Consider the following 22,038-nt stretch of genomic DNA (forward strand, 5'->3'; position numbering starts at 1 on the left):
TCTCAACACATGATGACACAAAGGAATCAGCAGTGACAAAGATGATGCTGAAGAGAAGCACACACTTCACACATATAACAGAGCAGTGCAGTTACACACACCTCTGCTCGACATCAGGCCTCAAACAAAGACACAAAACACTAACTTGACTCTAAACAGAAGAAACGAGCAGCTGTTTCTGTTCTGTGCTTATTTATATTTGACACACATGCTTCTCTTTGTGCAAACACACATCGCACTATAAGGGTAACCTCGCACACAATGATTGGACAGCACAGTGATGATGCTGGGAGATCCTATACGCAGCAACACAGAAACACTGAGAACTTTAAACAATGATGGAAAGTGTTATAAATGACTTGTTGGCCTCTGATCTGTCACAAACAGCTGAAACGTGTCTCTCATGAGTCACATGAAGGTTTTTGACAGAAAGGACAAAAAGTAGCTGCAGTCAGTTTGTGTCATTTTTATATTTATTCATCTGGGAGAAAAATCGGAGGGACATTAAAATGTGTTTTCAACAGAGACAAGAACATGAATATAACAGAACAGGTAAATGAACATGTTTCAAGTAAACAGCTGGACTGATCAGGTCCAAACACAGAGTGATAAACTTGTCAAACAGCTGTCATATCTTTATATAGAAGCTCTTTATAAATGCTGCTCACTGCAGTCTGTTTACTAATAATGTCAAAGTGTTAGAAACACAGAAACATCAGAATGGTCTTTGTTGACAGAAACCTGTCTGGGATCCTTTGTTGTTCTTTTGATGCAGAGTTACATTATAAATATAAAGAGTTATTTCAGAGTCTCATCAGTTTTCCTGCATGTCTTTATTTAACACATCAGCAGGGCTGAAGCTCTCATGTTAAACACACACTGATCTATGGACACGTTCATGTGTTTCTAACAGAACCAGGCTGTTATCAGCCTGCACTAACATTATGTCACACACACTGAATGTAACAGTGACAGTTTACATCATCACACAATCAGCTGTGATTGTTTCACTGTCATCAAACGAGTCAACAGGAAGTAGAATCAATAGAAACCAATCATTTACTGACAGCATGTCTGATGGAAATAAGTGCAGATTATGTATGAAGTCTAACTGCACACAGTAACTGTGTTACAATAAGGACTTAACAGCGCCCTCTGCTGGAGTGTTTCAGTACTGCGTTAACTAGAATACACCACCTCCTCCTCACACCACCTGCTACAGCTCTACTCTTCTATGACTACAGTCATCCACAGCACTGATGTGAGGTCACATGGTTCATATGTAAGGAGCACAGCTGACCTCAGGTCAGTTTAATGACTGTGAGCAGCAGCTGTGTTATTGTCACTGTGACAGGGAGACACTCTCAGACACAGCGCTCATGTCAGCTTGTTCTCATGCAGGAGGATCAGGAGCTCCATGTTTGTCTTTCTGTTTGAATCATGATGTGTTTGTGCCATCAGAGTCTGTCATGAGTACTCAGGGTTTCACAGCAGCTCTTCTGGATGCTGACGAGGACTCCAACCTCATGTTTCACCTCTCTGAGCTTCTGATGTCTGTGAACACTCGTGTTTCTTCTCTGGGCTCATCTGGACAAAAACACCTTTCTGTGTTTGGCTGCAGCCTCATTCTGACTGACAGGAAGTGTGTTATCCATGAGCTGCACTTCTGTGAGGAAGTTTCCTGCTGTGTTTCCTGTCTGTGGACAAACACGAGTGTTCCAGCTGAGGACTTGGTTCCTTCCACCTGTCCATACAGGACATCACGCTGTCTGCAGCTCTGTAAATGCAGCTCCAGGTCCTTCCACGTGCTGCTCTGTATTTGTGCAGTTTGTAGTGTGTCCTGGGAAACGTAGCACACATGGTGTTCTTCTGCTGTTTCCTCCTTTCACTGAGTGTGAAACACTGACGCTGTGCTGTTGTTCACAGAGGGGAGCTGATTCTAGCTGCAGCTGGACTCTGTCATCTAACTGAATGTGTTGGTGCTGATCACGGGGCTCTGAGGGGGGAGCAGCAGGAGGACTCTGGATGCTGACGTCAGTGTATCTGTGGAAGCTCCCACAGCGTGTCTGTCATTCAATATTGTGCTGTATATTGTATCTATGCAAAGATGAACAGACTGTGTGTTCACTGGTCTCTGTGCTGCAGCTCTGATGTCATCATCACTCCCTCCTCCACCCTCAGCAGTCCCAGCATGCTGCTGTGGTGCACCCCACCCTCACTCTACACCTGAGCCACAGACCACACCCTCCACCTCAATATACACCACAGTTTTCTCTGCTGTGGAAATGAGATCAGGAGGAAATCATCATTATTATTATTTAATAAACGCTCACATTAATGTGGGCTTATTTGTTTCATATTAGAAACATTAGTTGAGTGTTTTTAGTATAAAATGGTCAAAGTCCCTCTTTTTGCTCCTCCCCTCACCTGTGGATGGGCGGTGCTGTTACCGTGGTGACAGCTTGGATGTGTTTCAGTCCTGCCTGGTTATCACTGCAGGAATCTTTCACATTTATTACAGGTAATAACTCTGATTTTTCTGTGTATTATGAACCAAATGTATCCTGATACACACAGAGATGGATGAGCAGAGGTTTTTTTGCAGTTTATGTAGTTACTATGGACTTAATGCACACATATTATTAAAATTAGGGCTATAACAGTTGTATTGATGTATAGCAACTTGAAATGCTCCCACAAATGGCTCCACAGCATGTAAAAATATAACAAAAGCTCTGGCGGACTTGGTTCTGTGGTCAGTCTTAAAGGGTGAAGTTAAACTCTGTAATCTTCACTGTGTCACAGAGTTCAGTGAGTCCCGTTATTCACAGTATCAATCAGATCATCAGAGAACAGCTGATCAGCAATCAGTGGTGCCAACAGCGCCTCCTGTGGTGAGAGGATGCAATAATGCAATGTAGCATTTTTCCACTCAACACTTGCAGTCATGGAAACTGTCTGTTGGATCTGTGTGACGTTGCTTTCTTGGTTAGAGTTCCTCACAAATGTCCAGATGATTCTTCTAATGAGGCGTCGACCATGTTTGCAGCTCTTTGGAAGAAAACGTCGCCCTTTGCCATCCTTACTTTTCTTTGACTTCTTCAAATGCAGCTGAACTCCAGCTGGTATTTTCTTGGACTTTGCAGCTGTTTCTGGTCATCAGTTCATTCCTGCAAACCTCTGAAGCTGAACAACAATGATGCTGCATTGCTGGCTGATCCCAAAAGGTTGATTCTGTTCATCTGGACGTTTTCAGAAACGTTTGCTCACTGATCAGGTGACTTCTTCAGTCTCAGCTGACTGCAGCTTTACAAGCTTACAAACAGCACATTTGCACAATGACTGAAAGCAGCAGCACCTGATATATATGATACTAATATAATACATATACATATATAATCCATACTAATGATGAAGGAACTGAGCTCACAGTCCATTGTTCATTCAGTGAACTACTCAGTTTATTTTGGGCCTCAGAAATGCTCACTCTGTTTGTACATCACTGTCAGCAATAGACTCATTCTGCTGTGTGGACAGGAACACATGTGACATCACTTCCTGTTTGTTTGTGACTGAAGAAGTTTACAAGGAATCATTTAGAAGAGTTTCAAACATCAACTGATTGAATCCATGAATCTGAAAACGTGTTTGTGAGTGAAAGAGACAGACATGTACAGACTGAACTATCTGTTCAACAGTCAGAGTGTTTCTGTAACAGGAGACACTCTTTACACTCCACTCAGCACAGGGACACTGAGGAACCAGGAGACCAGAACCTAAACCCAGGATAAAGAGTTTGAGTGAATGTGGTGTTGAAGGTGTGGAGGTGGATCAGAGTGTCAGAGGAGACTCTGTAGAAGGACAGAGTGCCAGCAGGACAGTCCACATACACTGCTGCTCTGTTAGAGACGGAGGAGGAGGAGGAGGAGGAGATGGATGTGTAGCTGTTATTGTGCCAGACATAACGAGGACCATTATAATCACAGAACAGACTCCAGGACTGATCATTTCCTCCAAACACACAGTCTCTGCCTCCTTTCCTTCTGATGCTTCTGTAACTCACTGATATAAAAACTCTTCCTCTCCACTCGACCTCCCAGTAACAGCGACCAGTCAGACCATTTCTACACAGCAGCTGATAAACATCAAATCTGTCTGGATGATCAGGATATGACTGAACCTCCTCCACATGTGTCACCTTCCTGTTGTTGTCAGACAGTTGGAGCTCTGTGTTCACTGTGTTTGTGTCGATTGTGAGTTGACAGGAATCTGATGGAGAGAACAAACACAATCCAGCTGCAGTTATTGATCCATCATCTGTTCATTGATTGACACTTTGATGATGACTCCTGACATGATGAAGATGGTTGAATGTGTGCTGCTTTGTTTTCATGAATCCCATTAAAAACACACTTACACTTCCTCAGACCTGGTCTCAACCATCGGACTCCAGCAGGCTCCACCCTGAAAGGAGGAGGGGGGTCAGAGCAGCACAGTCAGCATGCACACATGGACATTACATGGCTCTCACACACACACTGTTACACACTGAGCTCAAAGCTCGGCTCCACTGTTTTATTCAAAGAAATCTACATTTATTTATCAGCACATTTAAAAACAGCTTGAGCCAAAGTGCTGCACAGAGTAGAGAGAAAATAGGAAACATACACAGTAATGACTATAAAGACTGGTCAGGATTGAAAGCTACAGAGTACAAATGTGTTTCCAACCGGCTTTTAAAAATGTCCAGTGTTGGTGACGACCTGATGTGAAGGGCGACTGTTCCAGAGTTTGGCTGCAGCCATCGATAAAGCTCACCTCTGTTTTTACGTCTAGTTCTGGTCAGAAGCTGCTTATCTGCAGACCTGAGGGCTCCACTTGGATTCTTTTGTTAAAGAGAGATAAGATGGAGCCAATCCATTCACAGATTTAAAGACAACCAGATCTGGAAGTGGATTCTACCACGTACTGGTAACCAGTGGAAAAAGCTGGTGATGGGTCGTCTAGCACAGACCCACCGCTGGAACCAGACAATTGATGAGGGAGAGAACTGTGACAGCGCCGTTCCTTCACTTGACCTCAGTCGCTCTCGTCTGCTCCCTCGTAACACTGCTCTTTATTGAGCTTACATGAATATGCACAAGTTCATTATGACGTCTTACACAGGTATGAACAAAGAGTACCAGTCTGTGCATAGTGTGTGTGTGTGTGTGTGTGTGTGTGTGTGTGTGTGTCTGTGTGTGTGTGTGTCTGTGTGTGTGTGTCTGTGTGTGTCTGTGTGTGTCTGTGTGTGTGTCTGTGTGTGTCTGTGTGTGTGTGTGTGTGTCTGCGTGCGTGCGTGCGTGTGCGTGCGTGTGTGTGTGTGTGTCTGTGTGTGTGTGTCTGTGTGTGTGTGTGTGTGTGTGTCTGTGTCTGTGTGTGTCTGTGTGTGTGTGTGTGTCTGTGTGTGTGTCTGTGTGCGTGCGTGCGTGTGCGTGTGTCTGTGTGTGTGTCTGTGTGTGTGTGTGTGTGTGTGTGTGTCTGTGTGTGTGTGTCTGTGTCTGTGTGCGTGCGTGTGTGTGTGTCTGTGTCTGTGTGTGTGTGTGTGTCTGTGTGTCTGTGTGTGTGTGTGTGTGTGTGTGTTCCAGATGTGACCCTGTGACCCCAAAGCTGGTGCTAAGAGTCCAGCGGTCCCCCTAACAAAGGGCTCTTATACTTAACCAGACACAGAGCAGGTGTCCTCCTACACCAGGGGTCTCAAACTCGCGGCCGGTGGGCCAATTGCGGCCCGCAGGACGATAGTTTTTGGCCCCACCTTAATATGAAAATGTAATGTTAGTTTGATAATGTATGACACTTTACAGTGTTGTGGGCGGAGCTGAATTAACCCACCAATCAGGGTGGGATATGGATCTCAGGGGACACCAGCCGGGCTTGATGCAAGCAGGGAAACATTTCTCAATGAGTCAAAGTTCCAGCAGCGTTGCCCTGGAGTGTTTCTTTCTTTCCTGTGCCTGGCTGGCTTCCTCCTTTCTATTGGGCAAACGCCGACATTCGCCCCAGCGCGCTGCGTTCACAACACTTCAAAAAAAGTTGTTTTTTTAAGTTGCTGCCCAGCGGGACATTATACGTATATAGATTTATACACACGTCAGTGGGATTTAAAGTTATTTTTCCACAGAGAGAGATCTCATATTAACTCTCACAGTGATGCGTAGGCGGCGGGATAAAAGAAAAGTCATGAACTCAATGCAGCCCAATTTAGTCTGCAGTCACATAGCGACACCTGTTCATCGGCAACAACAGTCCCCGGTAACCCGGACTAATTATAGGGTCGCACCGTAATTTGTGGCTCCATGTTTTTATTTGCATCACTGCGTTTGCATTGCAGCAAACATGAACATTACATATATTTCAATATAATGTAAAAGCAGTCAAAACAACTAACATCAGAAACAGCTGATGTTATTTGTTATATGTCACGGTGTCATTTCCGCTTCTTTCTCCTGTAACAACAGCCCGGCGCCGTGAGCAGTCGCCTTTTTTGCGCTCGCTATCCCTGCACTTTCTACCATCTGCAAACGCCACGGTGTTCGTGTCGTCATGAAAGACATGAACATCGAGCGTAAAAACAAAGGAGACTGCTACCGGCTTTTTATCTGCCGATCGCCGTGCTACGGTTGCAAGAAAAAGAAGCAGAAATGACGTTCTCTACGCGTTGAGACGTTCCCCGTCCGTCGGCTAAACGCTTGATTGAAACTTCAATGCGACAGTGACACCAAGTAGAATTATAAATGTCACATAGCCCCAAACATGTCTTTTTCAAAGCCTGCGGTGAAGAGAAAGGTTGGTGATGAGCACCGACAATTTCAGGAAAAGTGGGAAAAGCAATATTTCTTTGTTGAGCACAGGGGCACCCCGACCTGTCTTATTTGCACAGAGAAAGTTGCGCTGCACAAGGAATACAATTTGAAACGTCATTACACAACTAGACATGCTGAGCTGGATGCAAAATACCAGGGAGACGAGAGAGCGAACCGGGTTGCCAGTCTTAAAACAGATCTACTGAGGCAGCAAGATTTCTCCAAGAAAGCAACCAAAGAGAATAATGCAGCAGTCGGAGCCACGTGGTTAGTGAGATGATTGCTAAAGCAGGGAAGCCATTCACAGAAGGTGCATTTGTCTAAAAGTGCATATTGCAGGCTGCAAATATAGTCTGTCCGGGAAAGAAAGGTCAGTTTAGCAACATCAGCCTTTCTGCCAACACCGCAGCAGATCGCATTTCTGACCTGTCAAGTGACATTTATGACCAACTGTGTGAGAAAGCCAAATGTTTCAGTGTATACTCAGTCGCTCTTGATGAGACCACAGACATCACCGACACTGCCCAGCTCCCAATGTATGTCCGTGGTGTTGATGACAGTTTTGAAGTGATGGAGGAGCTGCTCACAGTAATTCCAATGCATGGCCAGACCACCGCTCAGCAGATATTTACAAGCTGTGTGATGCCATTGAGAATGTTGGTTTGCCATGGAAGAGGTTTGTTGGAATAACAACAGATGGAGCGCCATCAATGACAGGGAGGAAACATGGACTGGTGGCACAAAACAAACTGGAAGAGGAAGGCGTGGAGGAGGCCATTGCTCTGCACTGCATCATCCATCAGCAGGTCCTTTGCAGCAAATGCCTGAAGTTTGACAATGTGATGTCTATTGTTGTGAAATGCATCAACCAAATCAGATCCAGGGGCTTAAAGCACCGAAGGTTCTGTGCTTTTTTAGAGGAAATGGAGTCAGAATATGGGGATGTGCTCGACTTCACTGAGGTACGTTGGCTCAGCAGGGGAAATGTATTAAAGAGACTTTTTGAGTTGAGAGCAGAAGTGAAGCCTTCATGGAGAAGGATGGAGTTAGTGTTCCTGTGCTAACTGATCCCAAATGGCTCATGGACTCAGCTTTTCTTGTTGATATGACACATGAGCTTAATGTACTGAACAAGACGTTACAAGGCCAGGGGCAACTTGTCAGTGCTGCCTATGACAACGTGAGAGCATTCTCCACAAAACTGGCGCTCTGGAAAGCTCAGCTCTCTCAGACAAACCTTTGCCATTTCCCAGCATGCAAGGCACTCGTGGATGCAGGCACACCATTCAGTGCTGACGAGTATGTTGATGTCATTTTGAGGCTACAGGAGGAATTTGATCACAGGTTTGCTGACTTCAAGACACACAGAGCCACCTTTCACATTTTTGCGGACCCCTTCTCCTTTGATGTGCAAGATGCCCCTTCTGTGCTTCAAATGGAGCTCATTGAGCTGCAGTGCAACTCTGAACTCAAAGCAACGTTCAGGGAGGTGAGTGGAAAAGCAGACAAGCTTGGACAATTTTTGAGAGACTTGAGCCCTAGTTTCCCTCGGCTTTCCCGAATGTTCAAGCGGACCATGTGCCTTTTTGGTAGCACATACTTGTGCCAAAAGCTCTTCTCCACTTTGAACTTCAATAAGTCCAAGTACAGGTCCAGACTTACGGATGATCATCTTCAAGACATACTGAGGGCCGCAACTGCTTCCTACCTCAGGCCAAATCTGGCTCGGCTATGCGAGAGGAAACGCTGCCAGGTCTCTAGCAGCAAGGAGTAGGCAAGAGAAGCCATGTTCAGAAGAACAGTTCATTTTCTACAGTGTTCCATTCATGTTCAGAAGAAGGTTATAGAACTGTTAATACAGACATTTCAATCTAAATACAGCAGATATAGAAGACTGAAAAAAACACACAAGTTCACTGACTAAAAATATCTTATTATTATTTTATTTATGTATTACAGATTGATTTATTTTCTTATTAATTCTTAATTTGTTTATTTATTTTTCATATTTTGTGTTAAAAAATAAAAATAAAGAGATTTGAGAGGATTGGAATTTTTTTAACCATGCCTTTCTTGTGGAAAACCTAATGCGGCCCAGCCTCACCCAGACTCTGCCTGCAGCGGCCCCCAGCTAAATTGAGTTTGAGACCCCTGTCCTACACCATAAATCAGTAAGAGAGGGTACGACCTCTCTCATGGCCCCAAGTGGTGTGTGCATGCCAGAGCACTCTGGAAGGCACACAGAGTCTTTACAGACTACTCAGGATCAAACCTCTATCATCATGCAATCGATTATACAACTCTAAGCATATATGAGTAAATATTTCTAAGCATAAATGACAATCAACAATATAAACCTTACAGCTGGTTTTAATAACAGAATTTATTTGTTTCTCAAACGAGAAAGAGCTATCGAGAAACACTCCTAAATCTTTAGTTCTGAACTTTTCCAGTGGGCCAAGGTCAACATTATCTGCTAATGCTAAATAGGCTGCCGTTATTAACTAATGCTAATTTGATGTGAATTAGCATTATGCACTAATGCTAACACTTTTTAACAATGTGAGTAGCTAATGCTAACACTATTTCCCTTAACTTTATAACATTGTGAACGGCTAATGCTAACACTCTTTTCCCTAGCATTACAACATCTGAGCTGCTAATGCTAAGTAGGCCGCCATTAGCACCTACGTCTATCCATCCATCCATCCATCCATTCGCTTCCGCTTATCCTTTTCAGGGTCGCGGGGGGCGCTGGAGCCTATCCCAGCTGTCATAGGGCGAAAGGCGGGGTACACCCTGGACAGGTCGCCAGTCTGTCGCAGGGCTAACACACAGGGACAGACAACCATTCACACTCACATTCACTCGCACATTCACACCTAGTGGCAATTTGGATTATCCAATTAACCTATCCCCACAAGCTGCATGTCTTTGGACGGTGGGAGGAAGCCGGAGTACCCAGAGGGAACCCACGCAAACACGGGGAGAACATGCAAACTCCACACAGAAAGACCCCGGCCTGATGGTGGAATTGAACTCAGGACCTTCTTGCTGTGCGGCAACAGTGCTAACCATCGTGCCACCGTGCTGCCCACCTACGTCTAATTTAAGGCAAATACGCATTAGAACCTAATGCTCATATCGTTTTCCTTTGCTTTATAGCAATGTGAGCAGCTACTGCTAAATAGCATTAGCTAATAACAGCAGTCTAATTTAATGCAAGTTAGCATCATTTGCATTATAACGATGTGAGGAGTTAATGCTAAGTATGCTGCCATTAGTGGCTAATTCTAATTAGGGGTGAATAATTATTACAAGCTAATGCTAATATCGTTTTCTCTTCCCTTTTAACAATGTGAGCAGCTAGTGCTAGGTAGGCTGAAGCTAGCAGCTAATGCTAAAGCTAAAGATAATTTGATGTGAATTAGCATTACATTAGTGAGGAGTTAATGCTAAGTAGACTGCCATTAGCAGGTAATGCTAATTTAAGGTTAATAGGAATTGGCATCTAATGCTAATACCATATTTTCTTGCTTTAACCCTTTAAAACTGGTCAGAGTGGGCACACTCCGTTTTGCGCAACTATTTTTAAATCCCGGTAGCACTGTAATCACGTGAGCTAGCGCAATAATTTTTTTTGCATATGAAACCTGAGGAGTTGTATTTACATCTTATGCCATCAGCTTGTCCTAGGTTACAGTTTCCTTCCACATATGCTTAGGACTCATATTGCACTGCTGGAAATAGTTTATTTTGATGCATATGCTGTTATTTTGCAAATTTGCAGTATAATATTTATTTTCGTTTTTCCTGCAGTATATAAAAATTGGTGTATTTCAAAAATAAAACTATGAAGGCACTCAAAATAAATTTCCTGAGGTGGGAAACTATTTTGTGCAACTTTTTTGTATTTACAGTTTTGAGGGATAAGCCTCTTAAATTTCTCTAACTAGAAATATATGTTAAAAAAACAAAAACGATTTTCAATTTTTTTGTAGTTTATTGCACTTTTTTGCAATTTATGTAATTACTATGTACTTAATACATACATATTATTAAAATTTAGGCTGTAATGGTTGTACTGATGTATAGTAACTTGAAATGCTCCCAAAAATGGCTCTACAGCATGTAAAAATATAATATAAGCTCTGGCGGACTTGGTTCTATGGTAGGTCTTAAAGGGTTAAATCAATATCAGTAGCTAATCCGATTGCTCAGTCTGACGTCAGGTGAAGTCATTTTTATGCATTTAAGAGCTGTGTTGAATTCAACATTACAAACTGAACATTAGAACTATCCTCTTCTCCAGGATTTTCCTGATTTAACATTTCAATATGACATTTCCAGCGCTTTGTTTTCTCTGCTCACAGACAAAACAGATACACGCATGTATATACAGCCCACGTCCAGCTCTGCATGCACTCCTGCTCCATTTCTATAGAGAATAAACAACGTAACACAATCATTCTCCATTGTTTTCAACTCAACCAGCTGCATTTAATGAAGGAGTTTGAATTTACTTTACAACAGCTGCTGTTGTTTCCTGTCTGCATTCATGTTCTTAACTGTACTCCACACATTCTGAACTGGTGTACCGTAATTGTCGGGCTATAAGCCGCTACTTTTTGCACAAGCTTTGAGCCCTGCGGCTTTTAGTCAGGTGCGGCTTTTCTATGGATTGTCCATGAGCGGATTTGTTTTGTTTGTTCCGCTGTTGTACGGCACTACGTTGCCTGGCGGAAGGATCGGGGTTCAAGAGTGGTATGTTGGTCACATGTCCATCCGTCAGGCAACGTAGTGCAGTACGAGGTAGCGCGAAAAACAAACTTCAAAGTAGCGCTACCCGTTCAGCTGGAGGCCTGGATGATGAGCGGCGATAAACTTGCAAAAAGCAAGTTATGCCCAACTCCACCATTGGATTCTGACAGCGTGGAAAAGTGTGAAAACATCCACGATCACCAACAGATTTCGAAGGGCTGAATGCTGCATGATGGAGAGGAGGACACCGCCACGGCCCTTCTGAGGGTGTTCGACTCTGACACTGACAACGAGGATTTCTTTGGTTTTGAAAGTGACAACGAAAGAAAGAAGCTGAGAGTGGATGACGAAGCCACCCTGAGCCTGTTTGTTTCCGACACTGGAGAAGAGGACTTTGGTGGTTTTAGTGCGCAGGAAGATGGTGGTGAATGACTGACTTTTCTTCTTGTTAAAGCCGTGTCACTGCACCTGAGCCTAAAAGGTAGTCCGAATCAATTGTTCTGGTGTGCTGTAGGTTACTGTTATGTACTACATTTGTTACTCATTTATGAAGCACAGTACATGTTTTGTACTTGTAATTACCGGTACTTGTACATATACCTAAAAAGTTATGCAAATATGTACCCATAACTTGTTTTTCAAAATATTAATAAAAGGGGTGTGTCTCCAAACAGCCATCTCTTTCCTGACAATTCGCTTTGTGCATATTCTCTTACATATGATAAGTCAACATTGAAACACCTGCGGCTTTTAGTCAGGTGCGGCTAATGTATGTACAAAACAGGATTTTCCCCTGATTTTAGCTTGTGCGGCTAATATTCAGGTGCGCTCTGTAGTCCGGGAAATACGGTAGTTCTTCCTAAAGTACTGCAGTATTCCTGCCAGTACATCCTTTTAGTTTTCCTAACTGTTTCCTCTGATGCTCGTTGCTATTCTTTCCTCAATGCAAATTCATGCTAAGCTCCTTCATATCCATCCCTGTTTCTAAACCTGTAATAATTGCTTTAATGTGTCTTTGGCCTAATTATGAGTCTGTCCACATGTTTGTAGTTCCCCACTTGCTTTGGTTTCTTAGCTCTGATTCTCTCAAATTTATCCTTGAAATCATTTACTGGCATCTCTCCCTCTCACTCCCACTATCCCCAGAACACCAGAGTATTCATCTCCTGGTTTATCCTATGGCCTCTTTGCATTTTCTCCAATCATCCCTGTTTCTAGAGTCTCACCCCATCTGCAGGCAGTCCAAGAGAAACTGCCTCTGCCATTTTCTTCTTCTTAATCTTTGATTTTTCTCTTCACTTTCTCCATTGGGTCTTCTTAGACGCACTTTCCAGAAAGCAACAACATTTTTTGTGCCCCATTTTTCAAATTGTGCATCTTACTTCAGCTTAATGTGTTTCCTGTTTTGTTTTTACACAGGTCATGTAAAAGAAATCCTACCAGAGACTCGACAAAGCTGAACTGAAAGACAGCACAGGCAATAAATCAGAGCAGCACAGAACTTAAGCTCATGGTCCATAGAAGCTGGGCTCTACAGGTGTACCAGGACAAGCTTAGTGTAAGTCCCTCGAAAAAGTTTCACTTGTGCTGTTTCGGTGTAAATTACTGGTTTGTTTGAACAATTTCATCAGCTGAACCATAAATACTCCAAAACAATTTCTTTGTGACTCAGTGTGATTTTTCATTTTGTAATATTAGCATGTCAAACTCTACATTCTCTACACAGATGAGAAATGAAGTGTATTTAATAATAAAAGTTATCTCTCAGAGACAAAGTTAGTGTCTCATTCAGGTCTGTATCTGAGTAGCCTCAGACACATGCAGTGCTCATATTTTCTGTTTTGTGTGTCACTCAGACCTCTTCCTGACAGGGGCAGCAATTTCATTTAAAGTCCCATTCACTGATACAGGCTGCTGGAGCTCCAACCAGGAGGGTACACACATGATCCAGGGAAAAAAATTATATATGGTCTCTTAGATAAATATTAAGAGGTCCTGTGTTTTACTAAAAAATCAAAGTAGTAAAACACAGGACCTTTGGGTTAGATATAAGGTGATTTGACAAATCATGTCTGTTGTAAATGAGTAAGCCATTTATCGACCTGACTCAGGTTTTAAATCATCATCAGAAAAGACTGAATCCTGACCTGAGAATTGTACACTTTGGACTCTCCACTGCAGAAAATAGAAGCTTCAGTCCTGAATCCTGCAGGTTGTTGTTACCCAGATCCAGCTCTGTCAGACGGGAGGACTGGGAGCTCAGGACTGAGGACAGAGCTTCACAGCTTCTGTCTGACAGGTTACAGCCACTCAGTCTGAAGAAAGGATGACAAGAAGACATGAAACACTTGTGTTAAAGTATATTCATGGTGCCATGAGGAGCTACTACATTTACAATATTTCAACACTGTTTCAGGACATGCTGGAATCCTTATTGCCTCATGTTACAAAAGACAAATGTGGCAGTTTACTGTGACTTGCATGGATTCATTAAAAAAACAAAACATAAACACTGTTAATTTTTTCCAAATGAAATTGATTAAATGATGTTAATTGATGAAAAAAAAATTGATATTGCTTGATCTGACCTCAGCGTTTCCAGTTTGCAGTATTGACTCTTCATCCCAGCAGACAGAAGCTTCACTCCTGAATCCTGCAGGTTGTTGTTACCCAGGTCCAGCTCTGTCAGATGGGAGGACTGGGAGCTCAGGACTGAGGACAGAGCTTCACAGCTTCTGTCTGACAGGTTACAGCCACTCAGTCTGAAATCAAGGTGGAAGGGAGACAAGATCAACCAAACAAATCAGAGCTTTATTGCTTTTTTATTGTTTTTAAGCAGAAATCAGCGAGGTGCTGCTAGATTCTGTTCCTTTGGTTTATTACCCAACAACACACACATACACTAATATTTGTGACTTTTGTAATAGTAGCATTTACAATGCAAAGCAACAGCGATCACAGATTGAAGGGGCCTGAATAAAACTACAATGCAGTGATTTTTAAGATGACCTGTTCTTCCAATTTCCAACAACAGATTTCTCCAACCTTACAGTTAAAAATAATTCTTTATCTCATACTGAATCTTGGTGCAACTCCCCCCAGTTTATTAAAATGAAGAGGTACTGAAGTTGCTGTAAGTGATGTGTGATGCCACTGATTTCCTTTCTGATCCAATACAAAGTAAAATTCAGGCTGGTATCTGCGATACTGATGAAAACTATTCCTTCAGAATCAATACAAGACATCATAAGAAAATATGATGTTTTGTATAACATAAAAAGCCTGAATTTTAAAATATTCAGTTAATAATCAAAAACAGATGTGACTGAAAATAATAAAACTGAGAAACATTTTATGGCCATTCGATCCTTTTACAACCACTGCAAGAGCTTGGTTGGCATAGCCGGCAATACGTTGGATAGTAATAAGTCCGGTGGGTGATGGGCTCCACCAGGGCTGCCCTTTGTCACTGATTCTGTTCATAAATTTTATGTTTAAAGGCTGTATCAAAAGTTCATTCAAGTTACAATATTGTGGTCAAAAGTTCTCCTTTTTTCTTTTATACTATACAACTACGCTGTCTCATGGTTTTAGGACATGGATCTGTCATGGAAGAAATCTATGACCACTTTTAATCAACATTTTAAAAATAAACATGATCACAGATTTACTCACAGAGCCTTGTTGGAGGCTTTGACCACTGGCAGCAGCCTCAGAAGAGCCTCCTCTGAAGCAGAGTATTTCTTCAGGTCAAACACATCCAGATCTTCTTCTGATGACAGTAAGATGAAGACCAGAGCTGACCACTGAGCAGGAGACAGTTTACCTGTGGAGAGACTTCCTGATCTCAGGGACTGTTGGATCTCCTCCACTAGAGAACGATCATCCAGTTCATTCAGACAGTGGATCAGATTGATGCTTTTCTCTGCAGACAGATTCTCACTGAGCTTCTTCTTGATGTACTGGACTGTTTCCTGATTGGTCTGTGAGCTACTTCCTGTCTGTGTCAGCAGACCTCGTAGGAGAGTCTGATTGGTCTGCAGTGAAAGACCCAGGAGGAAGCGGAGGAACAAGTCCAGGTGTCCATTTGGACTCTGTAAGGCCTTGTTCACAGCACTCTGGTGGAGAGACTCTTTTTTTCTAAAAAAACTAGACCGCTTGGATGTTGTTTGTTGTTGTTCCATCAGATTGAGTCCAGAGTTGATGAAGGTCAGATGGACATGAAGAGCAGCCAGAAACTCCTGAACACTCAGATGGATGAAGCAGAACACCTTGTCCTGGTACAGTCCGCTCTCCTCTTTAAAGATCTGTGTGAACACTCCTGAGTACACTGAGGCTGCTCTGATATCGATGCCACACTCTGTCAGGTCTGATTCATAGAAGATCAGGTTTCCTTTCTGCAGCTGATCAAAAGCCAGTTTTCCCAGAGACTCCATCATCTTCCTGCTCTCTGGACTCCAGTGTGGATCTGTCTCAGCTCCTCCATCATACTTGACCTTCTTCACTTTGGCCTGAACCACCAGGAAGTGGATGTACATCTCAGTCAGGGTCTTGGGCAGCTGTCCTCCCTCTCTGGTTTCCAGCACATCCTCCAGAACTGTAGCAGTGATCCAGCAGAAGACTGGGATGTGGCACATGATGTGGAGGCTTCGTGATGTCTTGATGTGGGAGATGATGCTGCTGGCCTGCTCCTCATCTCTGAATCTCTTCCTGAAGTACTCCTCCTTCTGTGGGTCAGTGAACCCTCTGACCTCTGTCACCATGCCAACACAGTCAGGAGGGATCTGATTGGCTGCTGCAGGTCGTGTGGTTATCCAGAGGTGAGCAGAGGGAAGCAGTTTCCCCCTGATGAGGTTTATCAGCAGCACATCCACTGAGGTGGACTTTCTAGGGTCAGTTAGGATTGTAGTTTTGTGGAAGTCCAGAGGAAGTCGACACTCATCCAGACCATCAAAGATGAACACAACCTGGAAGTCTTCAAAGCTGCAGATTCCTGCTTCTTTGGTTTCAGTAAAGAAGTGATGAACAAGTCCCACCAAGCTGAACTTTTCCTCTTTCAGCACATTCAGCTCTCTGAAAGTGAATGGAAATATGAACTGGATGTCCTGGTTGGCTTTGTCTTCAGCCCAGTCCAGGCTGTATTTCTGTGTTAAGACTGTTTTCCCAATGCCAGCCACTCCCTTTGTCAGCACTGTTCTGATTGGTTCGTCTCTTCCAGGTGAGGCTTTAAAGATGTCTTCTTGTCTGATGGTTGTTTCTGGTCTGTCTGGTTTCCTGGATGCTGTTTCAATCTGTCTGACCTCATGTTCATCATTGACCTCTGCAGTCCCTCCCTCTGTGATGTAGAGCTCTGTGTAGATCTGATTCAGGAGGGTTGGGTTTCCTGCTTTAGCGATGCCCTCAAACACACACTGGAACTTCTTCTTCAGGGTGGATTTAAGGTTACGGTGACAAACTGCAGCTTGAAGTTCTGAATGAGAAGAAAAATAAACACTCAATTCCAAAAAGAACTAATCTTTAAAACATGTTGCTCCATCTTCCATCTCTGGAAAATGTTCATTTATCCAGCAGCTTAAATCTTTAGATAAATCCTCTTACTGCTCTGCAGACGGTCAGCCAGCTCCTCCTGCTTCATTCTCCTCAGGAAGTCCACTGTGATCTTCACAAACGCCTCTCTGCTACTGCTCCTCTGACTCTCTAAGCATTCTGGGTAATCTGGACTCAGAACCTTCTGGATCTTCTTCAGCTCGTTCTTCACAAAAGTGATGATGTTGTCCTCCAGCAGCTGGAACAGAATATTTATGAATGAGCCAATCAGACTGAAATCATGGAGCCAAACATCAGATCCATGTTGGACACACTGACGATCCACTGGTCTACAAAGAGCAGCATGGAGATGACTGTGAACAGAACAGATGTAACAGTAGTTGTTGTACATGTACAGACCATAAATATGGAGTCCAGCTGTGTTTGATGCTGCTGGGCAGACTGACCACTGGGAACCTCTGAGCTCTGCTGCTCCACTCTGTGGAGGAACCATGAAGGATTAGATCAACACAGGATAAAGATCCAGGAGTTTCTGCTCAAATAACTTCATCTGAATCAAGTCTGTCAAGTTTTAAACTCTCAGATTGTGAACATATCAGTAATTTTCAGTCTGTTTTCATGGACGTCCTTTCAGTGGTGATGTCAGGGATGATTTTGAAGAAGCTCATCAAACTGAACCATCAGCAGATCACTGCTCCAAAACCAGAACATGATCCGAGGTCTCCCTCCACCACCAGAACACCAGCTTTACTAACGTGGTAGATCAGTGTAGTACAGATCAATAACTGATGAGTCATTTGATCAAAATCACTGAGTGCTTCACGTCTGACCCTCTGATGCTTCTGTAGACATTTTGCATATTTAATGAATGTCTGACAGTTTTACATTCATTCTATGAACACAGTGGAAATGTTGTGTTATAGTCTCCATGTTGTTTCCAGCATCATAAATTCTTAAGTTCAGAAAATTAGATTCTTTCTTCACAGCTGAAAAACAACAACATTTATTCTCTATTGAAATCTGCATCGTCCACTCCAAAGGTCACAATCTGAAGGTAACATCTGGTTTTGTTCCCTGTGGTTAACTCTGAGCATCAGTATGGTGGGATTTATCCACTACATCCACACCACTGTGGTTCAGTGTTGTCCTGATGGAGTAACAGCAGCCAGTATGATCCAGGCTTTAGCTGCTGGGTCTCTGTGTGACCTCTCAGACTGTTTAACAGATCAGACACAAAGAGAATCAGAGCAGCTCTGTTCTTTAAAGACAAACATGAACCCACTCAGGTCACACTTTCCCCACAGATATGAGCATCACTGTCCTCAAACAGCAAATGACCAAGTCGAACATTTGGATCTTTTCTCTTTCATTGTTTTCTTTTTAATGAATCTTTGTAACAATCTGAGGATGTTTCAGGTCATATTTATCCAGGAAACACAAACATGTAAAGGAGTCATCACAGCTCTCTGACCTCGTTGCTCCAGGTTCACCACTGAAGAATGGATTTCCACCTTTGGACCGGTCACTCCTCACAGACGGACAGCTGGACCCTGCAGACTGTGACCTCTGACCTCTGCAGACACAAACATGATTGAAGCAGCTGTGATCACACAGACTGCAGATAATGCAGCCGTTTCCTGTCAGTAACATCCTCTTAGATTAGAGTTCAGCTTTTTACAGGAAAACTGGACAAAACTGATTTTTGTTACAAACTCATTTTCATTTCCTCTCAGCTCACAAACACAGTCAGACAATCAACCAGAGTCAACACTGATTATAATGTCAGTGCAGAATTATTTCTGTTACTCAGTGAGTTCAGCTCTCTGACCTCGTTGCTCCAGGTTCACCACTGAAGGCTGGAGGTTGACGTTTGGACCAGTCACTCCTCACAGACGGACAGCTGGACCCTGCAGACTCTGCTCTGTCCTCCTCTTCCTCCATCATCATCTTCAGTCAGTCTGAGAGGTAAACCACAAACACTCAGTGAGTTCACATTAACAGGAGGAACTGAGTTACAGTCGCTGACCTCTGACCTGTCATGTGACCATGAAACCAGGTCAATGTGTCTGTAGGTTCAGTCATCCAGGTCATGTGATCTAAGGAGCTTGGAGAGAAAAGAGACGTCTTTAAGTTTCTGGAAGACGTTTCATCTGAGAAGCTTCTTCAGCTCTAAAACCAAACGGTGGAGAGTCCCAGATATTTAAACCTGAGAGGGAAAGAAAGCATGTCGCTGACCCACCACTGATGTTATTTCAAGGAGGAAACTGAGAGCCTTTGCACCAGGAGCACAAACATCAGCTCCAGCAATGATCCACTGATGTGTTTTTATTCCATGTATGAATGTTGTTATTGACAGAGATGACGTTTGTGTGTCAGTGATGCAGTGACTGTTGTTGTTACCTGTACAGGCTGGTTAGACTCTATGAAACAGATCATACAGATCTCTGCATGTTAGAAGAGACTATTAAAGGTCATGAATGAGACAAAGGCAGGGAGGCGTCCTTTACAGCTAAACAGCAGAGTGAGAGAACAGCCAGCACCTCTACATTTATCACATTATACAGCACATGTATGATACTGACAGGGATGAGAAGAATTTAGTGATTCTGATCCCATCATTGATATTACTTATTGATTCTCAGTAGCTCTGCTCTGACAGTCACCACCATCACTGAGCAGCATATCAAAGACATTTGTGCACATTAACTGCATGTTGTGGCTCAAATGTTTGTGCATGTTGGAGGCATTTCCTCTTTGTTGTGATCAGTGTTGGTCATTACTCAAAACAGTCATTATTACACATATTACACAGAACACTTTGATTAAAAGTAATGGAGTACGTTACTTCATTACTCCTCATAACATTACTTTGATGTTAAAATGAACAAATGAGCATGTAACAACATAAAGCTGAGGTACAGCCCCACACACCAACACAGATCCTGATGAGGTCACGTGATGTTTCTCTGAGTGTTTATGAACACAAATCAAAGATGAAACAGCACAAAGACACTTCAAAGTGATTCTACTGTAGAAACATGAACAGGTAGAAACCTGCAGCCTGACTGCTCATCACTTTGTTACCTGTTCAAGTTCAGCAGCAGCAGCTCACTTTATCACGGTGCTGGTCTGGGGTCAGTGTTTACTCAGCTTTAACCTCACTCTGGGTTCTTGGCCAGCTTAGTGTTAGCTTAGCATTAACATGCTGTCAGGTGTCTCGTGTGTAAATATTAATCACAGTGACAGTAAAGGAGGTAAAGGGCTGTGACGTCATCACGTACGCTGCGTCCTCTGTGGGCTCTGAGTGAACTCAAAGTACAAACTACAAGTACACAAACACGAACGTAGCTCAGAGTGGCGGACACACTCGGCCTCGTTGGTCCAGCTGTGAGTCCGTTACCGTGAACTATGGAGCGGCAGATTTGTGCTGAACTAAGCTGCACACAGCTGATGTTAGCCAGGAAACATTACACACTGACTTTAATGGAGAGACCGGAAATACAAACACACACAGTTTGTTGTGTGAAGAAATCAAACACGAGCTGAACAAACAGTAAAGTTCCTAAAGACAAACTGTTAAAGGAGGAAACAAAGCAAACTTACAGTTTCTTCACACACGAACAACAAGCTCCACTGCACGAAGTTCAGGAAGTGAAAGTAAACTTTGAGCAGGAAGGAAACACCCAAAGAGACGTTTGAGGACAATAAGGAGCATTGGAACACTGTGCTGTGTTCAGTTGCACCTGGGAAACTCCAAACCTCTGGCAGGCTGTGATTTATTTCTGCTGGTTTTCCTGTTTGAAGCACAAACATCCGTCATCACATGTTTAATGAAATGTTCTGAAGATGATAATAACTTGTGATTTTCTTTTGAATGAATCTTTAATCGTGTTGTAGGGCCTCTGACTCTCATGAAGATTTTCACATCAATGTGCTTTTCACAAAGATATTAACAATGAAAATGACGTGCAGCCCTGAACTACTCATGCGTTAACTCAGCGATTCCCAACCCCCGGGTCACGGACCGGTCCGTGAGTCGTTTGGTACCGGGCCGTGAGAGTCGAGGCTCGGTGTGAAATTGATGGTTGATAGGTTTGTAGCATAAACCTGTTCGCTGGATCGTTCAATCCAGCTACACAGCAAAGCAAGACACGAGTAGTTCTTTATGTTTCTCGTGCACGGGAGAGAACTGGACCAATGCCGTTCCTTCGCTTGACCACAGTCGCTCTCGTCCGTTCCCTCGTAACACTGCTCTTTTATTGAGGTTACATGAATATACATAGGTTCATTAACATACACGTGAACAAAGGTACCAGTCTGTATGTTATGTAGGTGTGTGTGTGTGTGTGTGTGTGTGTGTGTGTGTGTGTGTGTGTGTGTGTGTGTGTGTGTGTGTGTGTGTGTGTGGAGTCAGAGTGTGACCCCATAAACGACTTCCCTAAACCTGCTGGTCTGGAAGTCCAGCAGTTCATCTAAACAAAAGGCACTTAGACTAAAACAGACATCCTACCACAAAACAATAAGAAGGTAGCACCTCTCCCATGATCCCAGGACGTGGGTGTGAATGCCAGAACACTCTGGAGTCACACAAAGTCTTTAAAGACTACTATCATTACACAATTGGTTCTACACCTCTGAGCATATATGGTTAGATATTCCCCAATAACAATGACAATGATAAAATATAAATCCAACAATGGTTTTCAGGGTTTTTATCGTTAACTTCGTTTCCCTGGGTCTTTTCCCGTGTTGTAGTCGTGTGTCTTATTTTGAAAGAAATGTTTATGCGTTACCATAGCGACCAGAGAGCATTAAGGGAGCAGACAGGTGCATCCAACAACATTTTATTTTCCCTTATTTGATTTATGGACCTAACTGTATGAACTGG

At 43.2% G+C, this 22,038-nt stretch overlaps 2 protein-coding genes across 4 annotated transcripts in view; one reads left to right on the forward strand and one right to left on the reverse strand.

Moving 5' to 3' along the window:
- LOC113011595 (NACHT, LRR and PYD domains-containing protein 3-like) overlaps positions 1–22,038 on the forward strand; it is a 604,422-nt gene that overhangs the window by 171,269 nt on the left and 411,115 nt on the right. The window lies entirely within an intron of this gene.
- Positions 815–20,756, reverse strand: LOC145424119 (protein NLRC3-like). 3 transcript variants are annotated; one of them, XM_080297011.1, is made up of 10 exons: positions 19,184–20,742; positions 18,979–19,108; positions 18,622–18,723; positions 17,550–17,628; positions 17,202–17,388; positions 15,279–17,073; positions 14,192–14,365; positions 13,751–13,918; positions 4,418–4,464; positions 815–4,269 (listed from the first exon to the last, which is right to left on the reverse strand). In XM_080297011.1, exons 2-10 carry the CDS (start codon positions 19,095–19,097, stop codon positions 3,740–3,742), a joined length of 3,201 nt encoding a protein of 1,066 aa, XP_080153137.1. In that variant the 5' UTR covers positions 19,098–19,108; positions 19,184–20,742; the 3' UTR covers positions 815–3,739. The 3 variants fall into 3 exon arrangements, with proteins under 3 accessions (XP_080153137.1, XP_080153139.1, XP_080153142.1); XM_080297013.1 differs by lacking the exon at positions 18,622–18,723; XM_080297016.1 differs by lacking the exons at positions 815–4,269; positions 4,418–4,464 and adding an exon at positions 8,770–11,280 and having other exon boundaries at positions 19,184–20,756.

This window comes from Astatotilapia calliptera, chromosome 3 (assembly GCF_964374335.1).
Source record: "Astatotilapia calliptera chromosome 3, fAstCal68.1, whole genome shotgun sequence".
Lineage (NCBI taxonomy): Eukaryota > Metazoa > Chordata > Actinopteri > Cichliformes > Cichlidae > Astatotilapia > Astatotilapia calliptera.